The sequence below is a fragment of the Eutrema salsugineum genome, unplaced genomic scaffold (genome assembly GCF_000478725.1).
Source record: "Eutrema salsugineum unplaced genomic scaffold, Eutsalg1_0 scaffold_10, whole genome shotgun sequence".
NCBI lineage: Eukaryota > Viridiplantae > Streptophyta > Magnoliopsida > Brassicales > Brassicaceae > Eutrema > Eutrema salsugineum.
Window position 1 is genome coordinate 4,434,838 of NW_006256908.1, and position 23,801 is coordinate 4,458,638.

At 36.3% G+C, this 23,801-nt stretch overlaps 1 protein-coding gene and 1 long non-coding RNA gene across 4 annotated transcripts; one reads left to right on the plus strand and one right to left on the minus strand.

The window, feature by feature from the left end:
- The first annotated feature begins 2,198 nt into the window (after window positions 1-2,198).
- Window positions 2,199-17,027, plus strand: LOC18027825 (probable leucine-rich repeat receptor-like protein kinase At2g28990). 3 transcript variants are annotated; one of them, XM_024147984.1, is made up of 14 exons: window positions 2,199-2,284; window positions 2,375-2,566; window positions 2,858-2,912; window positions 13,801-14,273; window positions 14,363-14,507; window positions 14,594-14,665; window positions 14,760-14,831; window positions 14,913-14,990; window positions 15,220-15,377; window positions 15,455-15,705; window positions 15,796-15,922; window positions 16,181-16,246; window positions 16,341-16,530; window positions 16,619-17,027. In XM_024147984.1, the coding sequence occupies exons 1-14, from the start codon at window positions 2,215-2,217 to the stop codon at window positions 17,025-17,027; spliced, it is 2,358 nt and encodes a 785-aa protein (XP_024003752.1). In that variant the 5' UTR covers window positions 2,199-2,214. The 3 variants fall into 3 exon arrangements, with proteins under 3 accessions (XP_024003752.1, XP_024003751.1, XP_024003753.1); XM_024147983.1 differs by having other exon boundaries at window positions 2,375-2,912; XM_024147985.1 differs by lacking the exons at window positions 2,199-2,284; window positions 2,375-2,566; window positions 2,858-2,912; ... (4 more) ...; window positions 14,913-14,990; window positions 15,220-15,377 and having other exon boundaries at window positions 15,565-15,657.
- A 3,633-nt stretch (window positions 17,028-20,660) lies between these two features.
- Window positions 20,661-23,303, minus strand: LOC18027826. Its single transcript, XR_002896510.1, has 2 exons — window positions 22,740-23,303; window positions 20,661-20,928 (listed from the first exon to the last, which is right to left on the minus strand). It is a non-coding gene; the product is annotated as an uncharacterized LOC18027826 (long non-coding RNA).
- Between the last annotated feature and the right edge of the window lie 498 nt (window positions 23,304-23,801).

Consider the following 23,801-nt stretch of genomic DNA (forward strand, 5'->3'; position numbering starts at 1 on the left):
TACTGGGTCAATATTATACGAACAAATGGAATGAGGTTGTAGACCTGCTTTCGTCAAACAGGTTAAACAGAATACAGCTGTTTCTTGCGAGATATACGTTTCAAGCCTCCCTATCTGGAAAGAACGAAATGGTCGCAGACATGGCGAAACACCATCGCAGGTGCATGACTTAATCCGTATTCTAGACAAAACGGTGCGTAATCGGCTCAGTTCACTGCGACTTGCAGGGAATCACCGTTACGAAGATGGGTTGGAGATCTGGTTTGGCTCCGGGGGATGATATTGCACGCAAGGAGCTGCACAAATCATTTACTATAACGCTTACAAGGATTTGATCATATTTCTTTTATTATCTTCTCAAACAAGTTAATGTAAAGAAAACAGTTTTTTTGAATATCATTTAAAATATTTTCAAAAAAAAAAAAAAGATAATCATAGAAGCTCTGTCGCTCTTTTACTTAGTTCTTCTTTTATTTTGTTCCTTCATCATCAAGTAAAACTGATTTTAAATTTCAAAAATTGAGTAAATTATTTCAATAACCAAAAATAGGGTGAAATTTACAAAAATAATTAAGGTCCCACCAAAAACTATATATAATAATGAGTTATATGAATTGTTAACGGAGTTATTAATTTATTTAGTGTGTTACACATAAATTTATATCTAATATTATTTCTTATACTGTAAAGAATATGATAGATTGATAATAATATTGAATTATATAGATTATTATAAGGTGTTATTGATTCTTTTAGTGTGATACAAATAAATATAACACACTATTTGAATATGTTACCAGTCTAACAGTAACTTGAAAGACTAATTCAATTTTGTTGTTATTCTCCACCACCACACTTTCACTCACCATCACCGTTTGTCATCATTATTGTCAATTTTTTGGTGTACTAGTTTATTTATAGCATTCTAGTTTTTTTCATGAATTTGCATATATTTTTTACTTAAAATTTGTGATCTTCGGTGAGAAGAATAAAAAACTAGGAGAGAAAACTATAATAACAACTCTGTGGTGAGACTATTATCGAAAATCCCCAAGATTCAAAGCTTCCTCAAGTTTCAGATTTTTCTGGTGGTGTTGCACTGAGTGACACATAACTTGGACGCTGTAATCGTGGCCAAGAAGAAAGGTTTGTTGTTTCTCTGACAAAATAGAGAAAAAGAAATGAATCTGTGAATCAGATAGAGATTGAAAGAGAAGAAAATTATATTATCCATAAGAATAGATAAGAAAGAGATAAGTATAGAAAAATAAAGAGATAGAAAATCCAAAAGGGTAATCTAGATTATAGAAAAAGTAACAGTGCAATGAATAATGAATGGTTATATCTGGAAATATTAGTGTAGAGATGGTTATTCTTAATAATTATTCTTCTTGTTATTGTTACACCATTTGGATGAAATAGAAACCGAACCAATTAATCAAGTTTTAAGAAACTGCAAGATTGAAGTTCTTCGTAAAGTTTATGTAATATATAGAATTAAATTTTGAAGATTGAAATATATAAGTAATATAGTGGGGCATGAATAACGCGCGAGCATGATGTTTAATTTGATATATAATTCTGCAAATATATAGGTTATCTTTTTTATTTATGTGTTATATCCATTTTTAAGACCAGGTCCAAATCAATGAGTTAGCCGTGATAGGACTGTCGAGTGTTTTCTGCAATCGCCAATTCGTGGCTGGCGACTAAATGAAGACTTATCGTGGAATGTGTCCATGAATTTTAGACAACTATGCATTGTTTATATATTTTTGCCGGATCTGTCTCTCTCTTTTATTTTGAATTCTCCGTGCAATTTGTATTCATGAGGTCTTTTTCAATTAAGTATGTTTGCAGTTTTCTTTTTTTTGGATGAATGTCAAATTATATTTAAACCTGAAAAAAATATGTTTTTTTAACGAAATGCGAGCTTTTAAAATAAGATACATGAGTTAAAAAATAAAATCACTCAAAAGCCTTCCCAATTTGAAGATCCATTAGGACATTGGTCTTGAGGCAAACCAGAGCTGCAGGCCTTCATCATATCGACTATCACCGAGAAGTCGTATGGCGCTAAAACGATTCCTGATCCCTTTGTCTATTTCCTTGATTAACTTCGATACTGGCGATGCATTTTCTCCATGCAGTTTTTACTAAGCAAGTTTTTCTTTTGTTCTTGATTTTCATAGAAACAAGAAAGTGAGAGAAAACATGAAGAGTCATCTTTTGTTGGCCATGATTGGAACCTTTGCCGTTATAGTTGGAGCCCAGACACAAGAAGGTAATAATATACATCATTAAGGATCTTCCATTGACTTTAGTCTTTAGATATATTATATATGTATCAATATTCCTTTTTTTTTTTTAACAGGATTCATCAGTTTGAATTGTGGATTACCTGTTGATGAATCTCCTTACGATGATTTGTTTACTGGGGTGACATTCACATCGGATTCCACATTCATTCAAACAGGGAAAACTAGTAGAGTCGATAAAAGTCTCAACAAAATATTAGCAAGACAATATTTGACTCTGAGATACTTTCCTGAAGGAAAGCGGAACTGTTATAGTCTAGATGTCAAGAGTGGCACAAAGTATCTTATCGCGGTTAGCTCTGTATATGGGAATTATGATGGTCGTAATATTGATCCAAAGTTCGATATCTATATTGGTCCCAATAAGTGGACAAGTATGGATTTGGCAGGAAGACAAAATGGTACAACAGAGGAGATCATTCACAAAGCTAGGTCCAACTCTTTGGATATTTGTCTTGTTAAGACAGGAACAACGTTTCCAATAATTTCAGCCATTGAGATACGGCCGCTGAGAAATAATACTTATGTTACAAAATCTGGTTCACTAAGGTTGTCCTTCCGGACGTATCTCAAGAGTTCCGCGGGATATATAAGGTAAGTCGACTCCATCTGACGCATTCAATATGATGTGCTCCTTTTTTTTTAATTCTATTTAAATGATAAGCTTTCTTGTAGAGATTTATGCGAAACTATACAAAGTAGTAATGAGATGACAAACCATGATCATAAAATGGTAGATTATTAAGCTCCAACTTTTGACCTTTTTGGTCAAAAGTCGTGTTCGAGATAGATATACATTCCTATATAGTCAGTCTCATACCATGTGAATAATTTTGGGGGTTATTTTCTGGAAATGTTTATATTAGAAATGAAAAAAGCAAATATTTTTTTTTTAAATTACCATAAATAACTGATGACGTTATTTTTTTTTTTTTAAATTACCATAAAGAGGCTAGAAAATATACTAGTCTTTATTTAACGTGCTCCATCTGTTACTGGATTTTTTCCAGCGCACCACTTTCACCCTCAATGGTGAATTAGATTTCCCTTTCCACCGCCTATGCCACCCCGAATTGCAGTCCGTATTTCAGTTCGTACCTTTTTTTTAACCCATAAAAGTAGATATCCAATTGGTGATGAGATTCCAAACCAGGAATCTGAGCCGCACATGCTTGAAATTGTTGGTGGTGGGTCACGCACAACCCCCAAAGCCCATTACAAGTATAGATCAGTCTACTTAGCGAATTGGACCCATTAGCAAGAGTTGGTTTTGACCTGCCGGTCAGGCCAGTGCAACGTTAAGTAGGTGACTGACCCATCTGACCGACCGCCTAATCGATCTGACCGACTGACAAGACCTGCAATCATTATGTATCGTTTTACCTCATATTTTTACTATAAATAACTGGTTACTAGTTAATTTGTTCCGCGTGAACTATATATATCTACCATTTTATAAATAAATGATTTTAAGAGCATTAAATTTTTTTTTATCTTTGTCCGAAATTAGACGAATCTAAAATTTACAAATAAACTTTTGATTTTAACAAAAGGGTTAAAAAATCTTTCGATTTGTTTGTCTATACGTTATAAATAGTATAGATAGAATGAAGAAGAAGGCAGAGGTTAAACAATTTTAAAAATTGTGAGAGAAATAGTGAAAAGTGGCTGATATTTATACTAAACAATAAAAAATCGAAAACCTTATAAACAAAAGAAATCGTAAACACTATAATAATTAACGATATTATTGCATAAATTTAGATTTTTTGTGTTTTTTAAAAAAGATTTTTTCTAAATTTTGAGAACATAAAAAATGGTGAATTTCTAGATTTTTTGTGTTATTTTTAAAAACGTTTTTATTTTTTAAAAAAAATTCTCGAACATAAGAAATAGTAATTTTTTAGATTTTTTGTGTAATTTTTAAAAACGTTTTTATTTGTTTTTTTTGTCAAACATAAGAAATGGTAAATTTTTAGATTTTTGTGTTATTTAAAAAAAAATAGTTTTGTTTTTTTAAAAAAAAATTAGAGAACATAAGAAAAGGTAAATTTCTATAATTTTGTGTTATTTTTTTGAAATTTTTTGTTTATTTTTTTTATAAATTACGGTTTAATATAATTTAAAAACAGTTTGATTTGGCAATGAAATTAAGTATTTAACTATAATTATTTAGATCGGTTTGTTTTAAGTGTTTTTACACTTCATCAGATAAAAACTAATAAAAAATGACACGTAATTGGAAAATATGGTTAAACGGTCTTTTTGCGGTCGAAACTGATTCTGGAGCTGACACGTAAGCAAAAAATGGTGAAATTTATTGTGAACGCGACACCTAAGCAAATCACTACACAAATAAGTATATAGATTATTTAAAAAACGGGATCCGTAACTTTGAGAGAAAATAATTTAAGAATGCTAATCTTATCATTAACCAAGAAAACAACCTATCTCCACGTTATTACCGATCTGTTACGTCCACCGACCTATCTCAGTCCAGTCATTGATTCGAACCGCTTACCGATCTATCTCAATATTCTCACCGATCCATCGTGTTCTCACCAACCAATCTAATACTTTATAATTAAAATAATATCTCTGATCCCGATCCTGAAAGTTTACCGTTATATCTCTCTGCCTGAATACAATACAACAATTGGCCCACTGTGGGGCGGAGAAGATACTTCTTAATGCAGAAAGTAGATCGGAGATGGCAGGAACACCAACGAAAGCTGACCGACCGACCTCATCGGTGGCAAATGTTAACCCCAAGGTTTCTAATAACAACGCTGTCAACACTCAGGCTCTTGACCGATCAGTTAATCCTATTCCAAACCCGGCCGAAGAGACGAACCCACAGATATGAGTCACACCGCCGATGCAAACTGACGTCTCCGCCTAATTGCGTCACACCCGCATAGATGATCTGACCAGAGAAAACGACACACGTTTCAATGAGTTAGCAGCCGCACAGCTAACTTGCCAAGATCAGATCAACGTCATGCACTCATCAGAGGTCCACACCCCAGAAAAGCAGACCGCTCAGGAAGTGTGACGCCTACATCAAAATCTGTTTGGTGATTCCCCATCCGTACCGACCGGTGCAAACAGACCGAGCTCAGCTTGTAATGAGACGAGCACCGGGCCATCTAACTACGACACTCCTGTTCAAACGACTGTCCTCAATCGCGATGCCGAGATGGAGGAAATGAGAGCAAAACTCCGAGCCATGACTTCACTGGTTCATCAAGCAACAAGCTCGGCCCCGGAAATTGATCGTGTACTAAAAGAAACCCAGAGCATCTTGGATCAACGATATACCCATCCGAAACACCATCAAATTCAATCTACCCACCTCTGATCCTAGCCAATACATGACGGCGTTCAGCATCACAATGAGACGATCTTGTTTCACCGTAGAAGAACGAGACGCAGGACTCTGCCAGCTCTTTGTCGAGAACCTGAGCAGTTTGGCCTTGGTTTGGTTCTCGAAGTTAAAAACTAACTCAATCAACAGCTACCACAAACTATCTACCGCCTTTCTCAAGCGGTACATGATGTATATCCAAGGTTCGGTGTCAAACGCTGATCTATTTAACATCCTCTGAGGGCCTAAGGAGTACTTCCGGTCCTTTATAGCCCGTTTCAACACTATAGTATCTCGAGTAACGATCAATACCGGCGCTTAGAAACACTCTTCGAATGGACACCAAATTCCTAGACAGTCTAAATTTGACCCGCCTCAAGCTTTCGAAGATGCGCTACAGCGAGCAATCATGTACATGGAAGACGAGGATGAGAAAGAAGAAGCCACAAGAAAAGAGCCAATCACAAAGCCGAATGTAATCAAACCAAACCCTTGGGATGAAAACTACGAGTCGCGCCAGCACTTTGACAAAAACTTCAATCCCAACGACCGGAACAAAAGGGGTGCATCCTTCAACATCAATGCAGGACAGCCTCAACAACAACCTAATAAATGGGCCCACAACGATGATAACCGGGGTTAAGCTCCATTTTGCGAGTTTCATAACAGATACGGTCACCCGACCGCCCATTGACATCTCCTCCAAGGATATCTATTGGCTCAGTATCAGAAGAGTGAGATCAGGGGGTACCAACCATTTCCCAAACCGACGTCCCGAGAACAATGCCTACCAGCAACAGCGATCTAACGGAAATTTTAACACCAACCAGCGACCATGGTCCTGAGGAAACGTTAATATCGATCAACAAAAGCAGATCGGCGAGAATTTTCAACTACCATCACCACCTCCCATGACACAAATGATCGGCGCCAAACAGCCAAATCGAGACATAGAAAGGTCGCCCTCTCTCCAACGAAAAAAGAAATACGACAGACAGGTGATGATCGCGCAGAAACACGCCGCAAAGGTTGCCAAACAGCTTAAAGCCGACGAAACGATCATATTTACCGAAGACAACGCTGAGGTCAGCACACCCCATAACCCCTCGTGCTCGAACTCCGAGTGGGCGACTGCAAGATATCTCGCATACTCATCGATACCGGGAGCTCGATCGATTAAATATTCAAAGAAACGTTGGATAAAATGGCTTTAACCGACTATCCGTTCAGGACATCCGTCAAACCATTGACATGATTTGACAGTGATACCACTATGTCGATAGGTACAGTCCGGCTGCCGGTATACGTAAGAAGAATAATTAAACTGGTAAAGTTCACCGTCATCGAAAAACCGGCGATCTACAATGTTATATTGGGAACACCTTGGATTCACTCCATGAAAGCTGTGCCATCGAGGAATCATCAATGCTTAAAGTTCCTAACCCCAAGCGGAGTTAAAACGATCTGGGGAAACCAAGAGATCGCAAGGTTGTTGCTTCGCCGCCGAACACAAATTACGTTTGACGACCAAGGCATGCCTAACCGTCATTCCTCGGATCCAAGTCGACCTCCCCCCGCAAAACCAGCCCAAACGCAAGCTAACCCTTCAAGTTAATATTGATGAGACCATTCCGATGCGCTGTGTTGGCATCGGCACCGATCTCAAAGAAGAAATCAACACCGAGCTGGTTCACCTACTGCGTCAGATTGTATCAACTGTAGCATGGTCTGCCGAGGACATGCCAGGCATCGATATAATCATTGTTTGTCACGAGCTAAATGCTGATCCCATGTTTAAAACAGTAAAGCAAAAGAGACGAAAGCTGGATAACGAGAAGGCCAAAGCTGTTAATGACAAAGTTAGCGCTTGTCGACGGCAGGATCCATAACCGAAGTGAAGTATCCAGAGTTGCTGGCAAAAGAGCGGAAAATAGAGAATTTGTGTCGGCTACACAGATCTGAACAAAGCATGCTCGAAAACTGTCCTCTACCTCACATCGATCGCCTGGTGGAAGCGACCGCGGAAAACGAGTTACTATCATTTATGGATGTCTTTTCTGGGTACAACCAGATCCTGATGAATCCCAATGACCGCGAGAAAACTTCATTCATCACCGATAGGAGAACTTATTGTTATAAAGTCATGCCATCCGGGCTAAAAAACACATGAGCAACCTACTAGCGCCTCGTCAACCGCATGTTTGCCGACCATTGAGGACTACATAGATGACATGCTAGTAAAATCGCTTACAGCCGGATATCACATTGGCCATCTTCAAGCATGCTTCAAAGTCCTGAACCAATAAAAGATGAAGCTTAACCCCGCCAAGTGCACATTCGGTGTGACTTCAGTAGAATTCCTCGGTAACATTGTCACTAAACGCGGAATCGAGGCTAATCCAAATTAAATCACTGCATTAACTGATGTTCCATCTCCGAAGAACAAGCGCGAAGTTCAGCGACTTACATGACGGATCACAGCACTCAATCATTTCATCTCAAGATTAACCGACCAATGTCTACCATTTTACCAACTTCTCCGAGGGAACAAACGTTTTGATTGGGATGAGAAGTGCGACGAAGCATTCACAAAATTAAAGGAGTATCTATCAACACCACCGATCTTGGGAAAACCCGAGGTAAGAGAAACGCTCTATTTGTACATTGCAATCCCCCCCCCCACCGGCATTGAGTGGAGTCCTGGTCAGAGAGGATTAATCTTCTACATCAGCAAAACATTGGACGACGCAGATATCAAAGACCCGTCGTTAAAAAAGTTAACATTGGAGGTCGTTACCGCAGCGAGAAAACTACGGCGGTACTTCCAGTCCCATTAAATTGTCGTCCTGACCAATCAGCCATTGAGAACGATCCTGCTCAGTCTTTCCAACTCGCGAAGAATGGCTAAATGTGAGTTAGAGTTGACCGAGTATGACATCGAGTATAGTAATCGCACGAGTGCGAAATCACAAGTTTTGGCGGATTTTCTCATCGAGCCTCCCCAAGAATTCCTCATCAACGACGTATAATACCAGAAGCCATGGTTCCTATACGTTGACGGTTCTTTGATAAGACGCGGGGCAGGAGTCGGGATTCGACTGGAATCGCGTACAACAAAGCCGAGTATGAAGCACAGATAGCCGAGCTCCTCTTAGCCAACGGGATCGACTATGAAGAGAATCAAATCGTTTTCCAAGATCCTCTTAGCCAACAAAGCCAAGTATGAAGAGAATCAAAGCATTTTTCGATTCACAGTTCGTCGCAAACCAGTTTAGCGACGACTACGACGCACGAGATGACCGCATGGACGCCTATCTTTAGGTCGTCAAGAAATTTGCTGAGAAATTCGACAAATTAAAAAAAAAAACAAAAATACCACGGAGCGACAATACTCTAGCGTCATGCACCAATGATTCACGTCCCGATTGAGCTATTATCAACGACCGCAGCAGCATACCAATTCATGCGATGGGTAATGGCTATTGTCGGACTCTTACCGCGCTCAAGACAGAAACGATTCATGTTGATCGTCACAGACTATTTCACCAAATGGGTCAAGCAGAATCTTATGCCAATATACATGCCATCGACGTACATAAATTTGTCTGGAAGAATATCATCTGCCGGCACGGTCTGTCATACGAGATCGTAACGAACAATAACCCCTAGTTCATATCGAACATCTTCGAAGGGTTCTGTACGAAATGGAAAATCTGCCTAAGCAGATCTACACCACGATATCCGCAGGATAACAGACAAACCAAGGCGACCAACAAGACAATTCTTGACGGTCTGAAAAAATGACTAGAGACAAAGAAAAGACTCTGGGCCGACGAACTAGACGGAGTTTTTTGGTCACACCGAACTACCCCGCGCCGGTACACACAAAAAACTCCTTTCTCTTTGTCGTATGGAGTAGAAGCACTCGCACCCGCCAAGGTCGGTATACCGAACGTAAAGAGAACTATGTGACACATCGAACCAAGCTGAACAACAAAAAGCTAGAAGACAACCTAGACCTATTGGAAGAGGACCGAGATCAAGCTCTCCTCGGGATTCAGGACTACCAACAACAGGTTGCTCGATACTATAACCGAAAGGTTAAAGACAGGTTCCTTGAGAAAGGTAACCTAGTACTTCGAAAAGTTTTCGACGGGACGAAGGAACCGAACGCCGTAAAACTCGGTAAAAACTGGGAAGGCCTCTATCAAGTCACAAAGGTAGTAAAACCCAGAGTATACGAGCTAACCACTCCCCCGATCATGAAACTCAATGAACCTGAAACGTTATTAATATTAGCCGAGCTACAAGTCACAAAGGGCGCTCGCCGAGCTACACTCATCCAAGCTACTTGTAATATGTGAACTACGATCTGCTTGATCCCTACTTAAGGGTACGTAGGCATCCTCTACCAATGTGCAGCTATAAATAAATTTTTGTTCTTTTCAAAGAAAAATTGCTCTGAATACTTTTTCTCTTATGTTGCGTCTATGACATCGGCATCCTAGCTAGATATACAACCCGTTTACAAACTATCACCTTTAAGCAACAAGGGAAAAACCCTTGCCGAATAGAGAATGTAAGCCGGGGCCAATCCTGCACTTTTATTTTAGATCGACTGAATAAAAACGCCGAGCATATCCTCGCTTATTCATAACCTATCTAACACTAACAGGTTCACTAAGCTCACCTCGCACCTACTAGTACTAGTAAAGCCAAGCCCAGTTTCGCAAGCTAACGAGATAAGCCGAACTCAAGACTCGCACTCAATAAAAACCAATCTAGGACTTGCAACATATTCAAAGGAAATAACATAGTTTTCGAACAGAAAATCACCGATCCAAAATAAAAAGGAAACCACTAAATGCATTTTTTTAAAAAGGGGTCGTTACAAAAGTCATTACATCAAATGTGAACTGCCGAAAGAGAAACGGCAAAAAGAGCAAAAGAAAAGTCGGAGAAAGGTACTCGTCGACAACCGGAGAGGCTTCGGTTTCTTGATCATTTGAACTCTGACCTAGATCAAGACCGGCACCGGGTGTTGGTGGGCATTACCGCGAGCTCTCGCGAGTTTCCTCATTATCAACCGACAAGTCATCAACGAGCGGAGAGTTGACAGGAACCGGGACCGCGAACAGATCACCATCTTTGAGGTCGGCAGCAGTTATAGAATCGAACTACTTCTCGTATTTCTCCATTGAAGCCTTCAGTTTGGCCACCATTTCAGCCTTCATTATGGTCTCATCGTTGTCCATAATGGCGAGGCAATCAGTCTTCCCTTTCGCTTGGTTATACTCCAAACGAACTTTTTCAATGGCTCGCCGATCCTCCAAATACCTCTGAAAGCGCTCGAGGCAAGCAGCGTATAGAGTGTTCAACTCCTCCAATGTCTTCTTTCTCTCCAGTCAAGCAGCTTCAGTGACCGAGCTCTCGAGCCTTCAGGCTTTTCCCGTAAGCTTTTCTTCCAGGACGACTTTTTCGGCAACGATCTACTTCTCAGCCTCGATGGCTCTAAGTGTCTTGGTCATGTCAAGGACGCTCTTCTCGAGTCTCTCTGTCTTCTTACGTTCCTTAGCCAGCTTCTTCAGAGCTTATCACGTTCTTCGCCGACCTCATCGATGGACCGAACAGCCGACTTCACCTTCCGGTTGAGTCTCCCCCGAAGACGATTGCACAAAACGATAAACTGAAACATAAAATATTAGGATCACAGATCATAGAAAAAAAGACGGACTAAATGTAACGATCTATATATTCATAGTGTTGGAAGCCAAATCCTTGAAGATCTCACTATCCACCTGGTCGTCCGAGTCGCAAACCTCACAAATCGAACCCCAGATCTTAGAAAACAGCTCGGCACACCGATCATGATTATTGACGAATGACAAATCTTTCTCGTCATATTTGAAGGAAAATCGATTATCGATTTTTAGAAACTACTTAATTGCGATAGTTATGATTGTTAATTATAATTTATATACAAGATTTGTTAAAATTTTAAAATTTAACTTTATTCCAAAGAATTTTTTTTAAAATTATAGGTGGAAAGTAAATTTTCTTTATAAATTTATGATAAATTATTAATTTATAAATAAATTAGTATCACGATAAATTAATAAAATATCATGATCCCGACATTATTAATTTATAGAGGTTTTACTGTATCTCCACGTTATTACCGATCTGTTACGTCCACCGACCTACCTCAATCTAGTCATCGATTCAAACCGCTAACTGATCTATCTCAATATATATATCTCACGGATCCATCGTGTTCTTGCCAACCAATCTAATACTTTATAATTAAATAAATATCTCTGATCCCGATCCTGCAAGTTTACCGATATATCCATTTGCCCGAATAAAATACAACACAAATTATTGGTATACTCATCCATGATACCTACTTGGCGTAGTGTTCCCAAAGTAGGAGTGGATGTCATTTGGTCGCCAAACTGTTTCAATAAGTCTTCCTTGAATTGATTCTAAGAAAGTGTAAGGCTGTGTTGTTGCAACCAACACATCCAATGAAAGGGAGGTCATTCACGTTAAGTTACATGGTTTTTCAACTTAAAGTTAATTGACGATAAGTAGATTAGCTCATGTTTTTTATATATTATTTAAGATCTTTTCAAACTACCGATGTGAGATATATTCCCTAATACACTCCCTTGAAATGATGGCTCTTAGTCTATCAATCTTGGTATGTTTGGGTTTGGATCAACGATATTTGAGCCTGGTCGATGATTGGACCAACTTTGGATTAGATTGTGTAGATCGGGTTCTGATAACATGTTAAATTATATGGATTTCCAATTTAAAATCAATTGACGATAAGTGGATTGACTTATATTCCTTATATATTATTTAAAATCCTTTTAACTACCGATATGGAATATATTTTCCAATACTTCCAGCACATTAAAACCGTAAAATGGTCAGTGGTCTCTGGATCACAAAGTATTGCTCAATACGAGCAATCCAGCCAATAGGATCAGTCCCATTAAAGTACTGAGATACGAGATTGCTTGATTATATTTTTTTCTTTGATATAGGAAAGCGTGGCCGATTTGTCTTGAGCTGGGAAACTAGACTAAACATAGCTGTGAATGCAGCACTAGGTACACACTAACTTTTTATTCATTATAAATTCAGAAAATTTATTAAGTTTTTTGTTTTTTTTTGTCACAACACAAAAAATTATGTAGTTCTTGATTGTGGTTTTCGGTAGTACTTTTCCTGGAATGGATCAGCAAGAAAACCATATGTTACAATATGATGCAATGGAGAGTAATCCTAGCACTTTTTAGGGGGATTATTGGAAAGTTGATTTATAAAAAATTCTAGAGTTTAAAATTATACTAGATTTTACCGCATGCATGCATACATACGAGAATTATTTTAATCAAAATTTATAATATAATTTATGTTTTCTTTATAGGTATATTTTTAATAAGTGAAAAATTTTCTTTTTATGTTTAGATATAATTTGTTTTTTATTTTTATTTTCTATTATTATTATGACCACGATCATAAAAACATAATTCTAATTCGATTATTCTATTAATAAAAAATAACCGTTATTACAAAAACATATTTCTATTTCATTCATTCTATTAATTCGAAAAGAACTGTGGTTATAAAACCATAATTCTAACTCGCAGAAGACCACAATTATAAAAATAACATAATCTGTTCTATCAAATTACTATATAATATTAATATTTATCTGTTTTTAATATGTAAAATTTTAGTTTGATTGATTAAAAAATATAATAAGGTATTCGTTAATCATATTTGTTATTCTAAAACTATTATTTAAAATTTAAATGTTAAATTAAATCTAACATATATTTAAGGAAGTCTAAAATAATTTATATTAATATTTATGTTTTAGAATTGAATTTAATTATAAAAATAATTAAATATAACCAATATTTAAGGAATAGATTGGCCAAAGTTCGTTATACTATTTAAATTTCGATCTCTACTTTGATAAGAGATTTTTAACAATATGGAATATGATATTTATATAATTAATTATTAGTACAATATGATTGTCATTTAGTTTTCATCTACTCAATTCTTTTTTGCTAATATCTTTCAGTACTGTAGGTATGCTGATGACGTCCGAGATCGTATTTGGTACCCGTACATTAACCCTTCATATACGTATATAACAACCAATCTCGACATAAACAATTCAAACGCATATGAGATACCAAAAACCGCACTCCGAAGTGCCGCCACGCCAAAGAACGCTAGTGAGCCGCTAATCATTTCTTGGTTATCGAAATACTCTAATCCTCAAGTGTACTTGTACATGCATTTCGCGGAGATCCAAGCCCTTGAAGCCAACGAGACAAGGGAATTTGACGTTATCTTGAAAAACTTTAACTATTCAAGTTTTAGTCCTACCAAGTTAAAGGTATCTACATTATTCACAGAAGTGCCAATGCAATGTTATTCAGGAATTTGCTCTATAAATCTAGTAAAAACTCCAAAGTCAACTCTTCCACCTCTGATCAATGCTTTCGAAGCTTACACAGTTAAAGAATTCTCTCAATTGGAAACAAGCCTAAGTGATGGTACTAACTTTCAAATTAAATATTACTCGAAAGTAACTTATATTCTGTCTTATGATATTGATTTTTACATTCTCTAACATTTGTGTCAGTTGACGCTATTAAAAATATCAAAGTTACTTATCGACTGAGTGAAATCAGTTGGCAAGGAGATCCATGTCTCCCTCAAGATTTGGCGTGGAAAAATCTTAGATGCACTTACATAGATACCGCTACTCCACCAAGAATCATTTTCTTGTAAGGCCATTCGCAAAACACATTCTCTACTTTAAAACTACTGTATCCAAATATATATTTAAGTGTTTTTGTGCTTTTCAAATTAGAAATTTGCCGGAAAGTGGATTAACTGGGAGGATAGCTCCAAGTATACAGAATCTCACACAATTACAAGAACTGTAAGTATTTCTATTGTTGAGTGATTAACCCAAAAATGATATGTTTAGCCACGACATGTAAGCCAATCATTTCTATTTACTCATGCAACTGCAGGGACTTATCGAATAACAATTTGACTGGACCAGTGCCTAGTTTTCTTGCCAGCATGAAATCTTTGTCCTTGATGTAAGCTTTCTAGAAATTAGAATGATGTTGAATTTGTGTCCATATATTTATATATGATTATGGTCATGTTCATGTCAACAGAAACTTAAGTGGGAACAATCTCAATGGATCAGTTCCTCAGGCTCTTCTTGATAGAGTAAAGGAAGGACTAGTGTTAAAGTAAGATTTTATTTTTTTTCCCATTCTTGATATCATTTTTTTTAGTTGTATAGAAATTGGGTAGATATGGCTCTTGTTCAGAAATTACAATGCCTAGAAAATACTTGGGATTTGAAGATAAGACATAGCAAGTACATATTAATACGATCTGTAGAAGAAGAGGAAACCATATTTTAGGACATACATGACTTTAGGTTATGTACTTCAATATATCTAACGTTCCTTATAGACTTGAAGGAAATCCAGATTTGTGCAAATCTAGTCTATGCAATCCAAAAGAGAAAAAGAATTTCTTGTTTCCGGCTATTGCATCAGCTGCCTCTCTGCTTGTTATAGTGATGGTCGTGGCTCTTATTTTTGTTTTCCGAAAGAAGAAGGTGCCTTCAGGTACTTCTCATAACCATATGATCATTAGAGAGAATTCATAAAATATATATTGCAAAACCAAACATTTTACTGTGTAGATGTACCTGCTCCACCAGGTATGCCCGTAGCAGATGTTGGGCACACTAGTCACTCAGAATCATCATTCCTATCGAAGAAGATAAGGTTCACTTATATTGAGGTTCAACAAATGACAAATAAATTTGAAAGAGCTCTCGGTGAAGGAGGCTTTGGAGTCGTTTATCACGGTTGTGTAAATGGTACACAGCAAGTAGCTGTTAAAGTTCTCTCCCAGTCATCATCACAAGGCTATAAGCATTTCAAAGCAGAGGTACTCTTTTGCTCGATGATTAAATTTATGTTTATATATCTCTTATTCTTACTATTACAAGAGTATTTAGCTGATGGATCGGTTGGTTAGGTGGAATTGCTTATGAGAGTGCACCATATAAATTTGGTGAGTCTTATTGGGTATTGTGATGAAGGAGACCACTTGGCCCTCATCTACGAGTACATGCCAAACGGAGACTTAAAGCAACATTTGTCAGGTGATAGAACATAACTAATTTCAGAAAAAAAATTGATACGATGACTTGAATTTTTTTTTTTTTTAATGAATGTAAAATTTATTCAGTCAAATCTGTTTTAATCTGGTGCTTCATTTTTTGAATTTAAAATAACCTGTTTACATTAGTTCCTAGTTCCAAACCAAAAGATGAGACCATTCCAGATCATGATGACTTGAATTTTACTTAAGACAACGATCGTATTTTGAGCAATTTGGGAATTTTGTCTGATTAATACAGGGGAGCGTGGTGTATTTGTTCTAAGCTGGGAAAATAGACTAAGAATAACTGTGGATGCAGCGTTAGGTATGCACAACGTCGTAGTTTTATTTGTAATCAATGTATCAAACCACTATTATTCATTTGCCAAGAAAATAAGGAATTTCGATATGTGATGAAGGGTTGGAGTACTTACACACAGGATGCATACCACCAATCGTTCATAGAGGTATCAAAACTACTAACATACTTTTGGACCAAAACTTCCAAGCCAAACTAGCCGATTTTGGGCTTTCAAGATCTTTTCCCACTGGAAATGAAACGTATGTGTCAACAGTTGTTGCTGGCACTCCTGGATACCTTGATCCCGAGTGAGTTCTATTTCACTTTACACAAATCACTGTCCCTTTTGATATTTGATAATCACAATCTCTCATTTTTGTATTTCATGTTATGCAGGTATTATCAAACAAATTGGTTGACAGAAAAGAGTGATATATACAGTTTCGGAATTGTATTATTGGAGATCATTACAAACCAACCCATAATTCAGCAATTCCGTGAGAACCCTCACTTGGTAGAGTGGATCAGCCATATGATAAGAAAAGGAGATATTAGAAACATTATGGATCCAAATCTCCACCAAAATTATGACATTGGTTCTGTCTGGAAGGCCATTGAAGTAGCAATGTCTTGTGTGAGTCCTTCTTCTGCAGGAAGACCAACCATGTCTCGAGTTGCCACTGACCTAAAAGAATGTCTGATATCCGAAATCTCGAGTGTAAGAGAGAATCTAGACATGGAATCAAAAAGTTCTATAAACTACAGCATGGACTTGTACACCGAGGTGATCCCTAAAGCTCGCTAGCTCACCAGATATATCCATGTGGGTTTTATTTTTGATGAATCTTATTTTCAAAAACTTTCTGTCAATGATTCCTAAGGATTTGACTCTTAACATGTGATATTGATGTTGAATTGTAATTGTTTGAGGAATATGTTGTGAAATTTGTTAAGGTTGTATTTGATAAATTTTATCCATGAGGTTTTCACAACATGATTATGTGGGTCTTCAATTTGAATAGTGACATAGTAACTGTTGGAGATCACTCTTTGATACACAAACTCACTCTTTGATTCACTCAGGTTTGATTTTCTTTAACTCTCATTCTCATTAATTAACTTCTTTTCATACATACTTCTCTTACATTTTTTTTATTCTTCCTCTCTAACATATATAGCAATGTCGATGCTTACTTCTCTCTTCCACTTACTATTCCTACACCTTAACTCTAGGACTTTAGACTCTCTTACACAAACCACACTACACTAATTATTACTCTTAACTACCCTTACAACTGTTACTTAGACTCTAACAACTCTTATAGCTTCTACTTGCTTCTTTTGCAGGTTTCTTAACAAGACATTATTTCTCCTGGCCTGGTAAAACCGCAGCCCATTATTTCTTCATAGACCCGCTGTAGACAGTAAGCCCATCTCCTCCTTTAGTTGACTTTTGCCTCTTGACCTTCTTCTTCTCTTTCTTCTTCACGACATTCTTCTCCTTCTCGACTTCTTCTAGCTTCTCATTGAGTTTGATTCTTGGTTTCTCTTTTCTTTTCAGACCCAATCAAAGGATCACTGCTCAACAGTAACGCAGTAGTAAAACTACTAGACTACATGTCCTAATTTGATGAACGTTGATTCGTGAAGAATGCCGTCAACAAGAATGAAATAACTGCTTTGATACTACTGATGGGTCCCTTCTCAAAACTAAGAGATTGTGAACATGATTATCGCTGATTTCCCTAGTGAGTTTCTTAGCATTATTTTAATAATTTGGGCTAAGAAATTTTTGTAAGAAACCCATTTTTTAAGTCAAATTGTAGAAACTCTATATGGGTTTCTTACAAATAAAAAAAAAGTGTATTTGTAGTAGATAACCTCATGACTGTTCATAATTTGCAAAATAGGATAAAGCACTATTACGTTTCTGTACACTTTTCAATATGGCATTATTACCCTTGATATTTTTTCTTGCAACTTCTTCTTCTTCATCCCTTATTTCTGTCGTTCATCTTTCTCTCTCTTCACAAATCTTTAATTTTTTCACAATCTTTCACTCAATCTCTTACACACACACTCACCAAAAACTGAAAATCAGCATTATTTATGTCAAAGAAATGAACACCAAATATATGAATGTGGATATGATACAAAAATATGTGGAAGTGCAAATTTGGGTGTGAATTTTCTGGAAATTTAGATCGATTTTGATATCGGCAACAATTATTCATATATTAGGTTTTTCTGGAGATTGAAGATGAAAGTTGATGATTCAAGATTTTATTTATCATGTGAAATATAAAGTTAGAGCTATATCTAAATGTTTAAATGGTTTAATAACATATAAACATTTAGAAGTAACATGTAAGTTAAACAGAAAATGATTAAGTTACCATGTTAAAACAAACGTTAGAGGTACAATACATAAATTAACATATAACAATCAGATATAACTTATAACAAAATCATTATATCTAGAAAAATGTTAATGTTCTGACGAAAAAGAATATAAGAGTTAACTGATATCAACGATGTTATCGTGTTAAGCTAAAATTTAGCAGTTAACCTACATATTTACATAATACAATAATTTTTAACATGTTACAATAACATGTAACTTGTTACAACTAAATTTTTCTTCGTTGTTAAATTAAAAAGAGAGGAAAGAGAGAGACGGAAAATAAGGGTTATATGGTAATTAACATTCCGACCTAACACTGTAGAAATAGATTTACGTTGTGTCATTCCTATACTTGATTATTACATTGTTATTTTCTAGCAAATTGACTCTAAAAAAAATAATTTAAGTTTTTTTAATTAAAATTAAAATAATTACTTGATTATTACATTGTTAACACAAAAATAACACAAATATACATTTGTTTTAAAAACTCAAATTTTGCAAGAAACTTAATTGTCAGCTTCATTACGTCCAAATTTTTGTCAGATATGCTCTATCAAATCAGTTTTCAATTGTTCATGTTGTTGTCTATCCCGAATTCTATTTCGAACACCCATCATATCAGCAATGTTTGAGGGCATATCTGTTGAATATGTGAGATCCATATTTGAACTCCTGTTTCTTTCTCCATGTTCGAAATCTGAAACATCAAAGTGTGTGTATCCTTCTCTTTTTTCTTCTACTATCATATTGTAGACTATGATACAAGCTTTTATAATATTTTTTATTTTGTTTAATCCTAAAAAAAGAGCAGGATTTTTAACAACGGCAAATCGAGCTTGTAAGACTCCAAAAGCACGTTCGATGTCTTTTCGGACACCTTCTTGACGTTCAGTAAATAAGCATGCTTTTGAACCTTGTGGAAGTGGTATAGATTGGAAAAAAGTTGTCCATTTTGGATAAATACCATCTGTGAGATAGTATGTTAAGTTATACTCCCTTATGTTGACAGAGAAATTTACTTTTGAAGCTTTACCTTGTATTATATCATCAAAAACGGGTGAGCGATCAGAACATATATTGATATCGTTTAAGGTACCTGGAGGTCCGAAAAATGTGTGCTATATCCACAAATCATATGAAGCTACCACATCTAAAACGATAGTGGGTTTTCCTGAACCACGTGAATATTCTCTTTCCAAGTGATTGGGCAATTCTTTCACTCCCAATGCATGCTTCTTACCATTTCGGGAAATCCCCGTAGCTCTCCAATATGAAGTAAGCGCTGAAGATCCTCTGGGGTAGGTTTTCTTAAATACTCATCACCGAACAAATCAATAATTCCTTCTACAAAATGTTCCAAAAATGCATGAGCCGTAGTTTCACCTAAACAGAGATATTCGTCAACCGCATCAGCCGCAGTGCCATATGTTATGAGACGAATGGCTGTTGTACACTTCTGAAGCAGAGAGAGACCAGGCCTTCCGAGAACATCTTTCTTTTGTCTAAAGTATCGAATTTCATTGGAAAGTTTTTCAACAATATGTAAGAACAAATGTTTGTTCATCTTAAAACGACGCCGGAAGAAATTAGCAGGATATATTGCAGTTTCACTGAAAAAATCGTTCCATAACAGATTGTAGCCTTCTTCGCGATCTCTTTTGATAAAAACCTGTTTTTTCTTGATTTGGTTGTCTTCTGATTAACTCAGTAATCATTGCAGAGATTCTCAAAAATTTGATCGAACATTTGATCAAACTGTTGATCAAAAACCTCATCAATTGATCCATCAAAAGAATTATTGGAAGAAGAAGCCATTAATTTTTTTGGAACTTGGTTTGGTAAAGTAAAAAAGAAGAAGCTTGTTTTGTTTTGTAATCAAAATAGAAGCTTGTTTTGATATCAAAGAAGAAATACAAAACAATGTTTGTTTTGGTAATCAAAGAGGAAGCTGATTTTGATATCAAAGAAGAAATACAAAACAATGTTTGTTTTGGTATCTAAGAAGAAGCTTGTTTGATATGAAAGAAGAAATAGAAAACAATAACTCATTTCTCAGTACATATAGACGAATGATACTTTACAAGTGGTGTGAATTATTAGATACAACTTGTGGTATCAAACATTAGATAAGAAATATGTGGTTTGAAATTATAAAAAACAAACGACAAGAAAAAAAAATAAAGACAAGTTACATCTTGTTGTGTCAAACATTACATCTCTATTGTTTTTTTTGTGCCCACCAAAAGCCATTAACCTTTGTTCTTTTATGCCGACAAAAGCTCTCACACACATATCCACTCTGAAACACAAAGAAAACACAAAAGTTAGTATCCATAAAACATGTGGAACATGGCATAGAGTATCAAGCGTATGAGTATAAACCGAGTATGACGCAATGATTATATGACTATCAACCGAGTATGAAAATGGTATATGTGTATCAACCGAGTATGAACCAAACCAATGAAAATTCATTTGATCATTGGAGACAAGTAAAGAGAAAAGCGAGTCATATCTAACTCATCCTAACTAACCGTGTCATATATTGGAAATCTTGACCTGTGAAATAGTTAAGGATAGCCGTTATAGAAACACAAATCTAAACAACAACAACTTAATCTAAAACATAACAGAAACATAACCTTAAACACAAACACACTACTTAATCCAACATTTCGGTTATGAGCTTCTTCTTTAGAGCTTCCTCATAGTCTTCAAGTGGCTCTTTTTTGGCTAAAAGACTTTCTAGTATAGCCATCTTTGACAGCTGTTTCTTCATTGTCAAGTCCTTCTCTTTGATTTGCCACATGGTCTCAAACTCAACCAAAGGAAACTTCGTCTCTACGCTACTCTTCTTGGCTTTGACTTTTGATGCCTTCACTCCTAGAGGTCTTTTGCTTCCATTTTCTTCCTCACAAGTCTTCGCTTCATCAGCCATGGAGCTTGTCGATTGTGAACCATCTTCTTCGTTTTGAGTTTCCTTCTGTTTTACTTGTTGAAATATCACACCACTTCTGATCATTCTTGAGCTCTTTCCAAGCATGTTCTAGATTGAACTTCTTCTTGTACGAGTTGTAGAATATTTCATGTGCCAGCTTTAAAATGTCATTCTCATTCATTCCACTCGTTCTCTCTCTACTTGCAGCTTCGTATGCTCCACAAAATTTGCAGACTAGGTCGTTTATTTTATGACATCTCTGCTTGCACTGTATCGTCACAATGTTCTCACGACCAGAAGCCTTTGGAGAAGCAGAAAAATATGCAGCTATGCGCTTCCAAAAGGTACCTGATTTCTGCTCATTTCCCACCACTGGGTCCTTTGAAGTGTTTAACCATGAGCTGATGAGCAACACATCATCACTCGGGCTCCATTGTCTTTTTTTTTCTTTTCCTTTTCTGGTGATGCTTCACCGAAGCTTGCAGCATAAGCAGGACTGTCTTCAACAAAACTTGAGGCATAACCGCAGAAGACAGAGTCTTGTTGACTGTTTAACAGATCAACAAAGGTGGAAGTCGTGAAAGTTGGATTCATAGATGAGAAAGCCATATGGGAGAATGAAAAGATAAAGAGAAGAAGGATCAAGGCACAAGAGAAGATGTTTAAGTAGATGTTAATGAGAAGAAGCAAAGAGAAGATGAACAAAGAGATAAAGAAGGAGAGGAAGTACGAGAAAAAGAAGAACAAAGAGATGCAGAAGGATGGAAGTACGAGAAGAAGAATCAAAGAGAAGATGTTTAAGTAGATGTTAAAGAGAAGAAGTTAAAGAGAAGAGGAAGCAAAGAGAAGATGAACAAAGAGATGAAGAAGGAGAGGAAGTACGAGAAGAAGAAGCAAAGAGAATAAACAAAAAGAAGATGTTAAAGAGAAGATGTTACAAGGAGAAGAAGCACCGCATTTAAAACAAGAAAACAAACCAACATTGAAGTAGAAAATCAAATGAACATTGAAGAAGAAAAAGCAAAAAAGTTTTCCAGCATTCAACCATATTGACTAGATATATATCTAACACTATTAGAGCATTCATCAACAAGTCCATTTATTACCTAAACCTAAACCATTATCTACACTAACTAGGCATTTATTATCATCTCACTGATTTGAAGACATACCTTAACAGCTTCCTAAAAGCCTTGACCAACAGCTGGATGTGAAGAGGAAGAGAACCATTGTTAATAGATGAATCTGCAAAAAGATAGACACAATATTAGACACAATCGAACATGACCCTTTTATGTTTCATGATCATCAATTTTTAACACAATATCATTCAGAAAAAAATCAATGATTCATCGATCCCTAAATTAGTTCAGGACATATATAGAAACTAAATCCAAATTTGAGAAATTCCAGAAGAGATCATGATAATGGTCGATGGAGATATACAACCTAAATTCTCGATCCCTAAACTATTTCAGTTGCTCCGACTAAGCAAATCCAGGAGACAAAAAGAATCAAAATCAAAAACCAAACCCGCAAAAGACAGAAGAGAAAATGCTTATCTCTGATATATATGGAGGAATCGCGGCAGTATCCGCGTATCGGCAGGAGGAGACTTCGAAAACGCCGGAGAAGGCGACAGAGAATACGAGTCGTCGTTGAAATGAAAAAAAATGTGTCGGCGATATGGTCGAGGCTGTTTCAGATTTAGCCGAGAAAATAATCGACGACAGAACACAATTTAGCCGAGAAACATTTCGATCCAGAAATTTTTTTCGCTAGAGTTTTTTAAGCCAATGAGGTGGTGACACCTGCGTCATAAGAAATTATCCTTAAATGCCAAACAAGAAACGATCTTTAAGTGTTTTGATATTTTTCTATTTATCATCATATATATTATAAACGAAGTAATTTTTAATTTTGGAAGTTTCTCATTGATTCTTAGCATGGTTAATTATTTTTTTGTCCCTTATATACAAGTCTTTAATACCCTTATATTTGGTTTAAATTAAGTTTAATTACAGTTACATAATCCTATATATTAAATGAGAATGTAATTTAATGAAAAAATCCGATTTGTTTTAATTTGATTGGCTTAGAAAACCTCCCTTGCTAGCGTCAATGATGACGTTTATTCCACGTCAAATGTGACATGGCAAGGTCGCTAGCTCTGCGCAATTTCATTGGATGTTGATGTTGATGTGTAAATTCTGTCCAAATATTTTTTGATATAA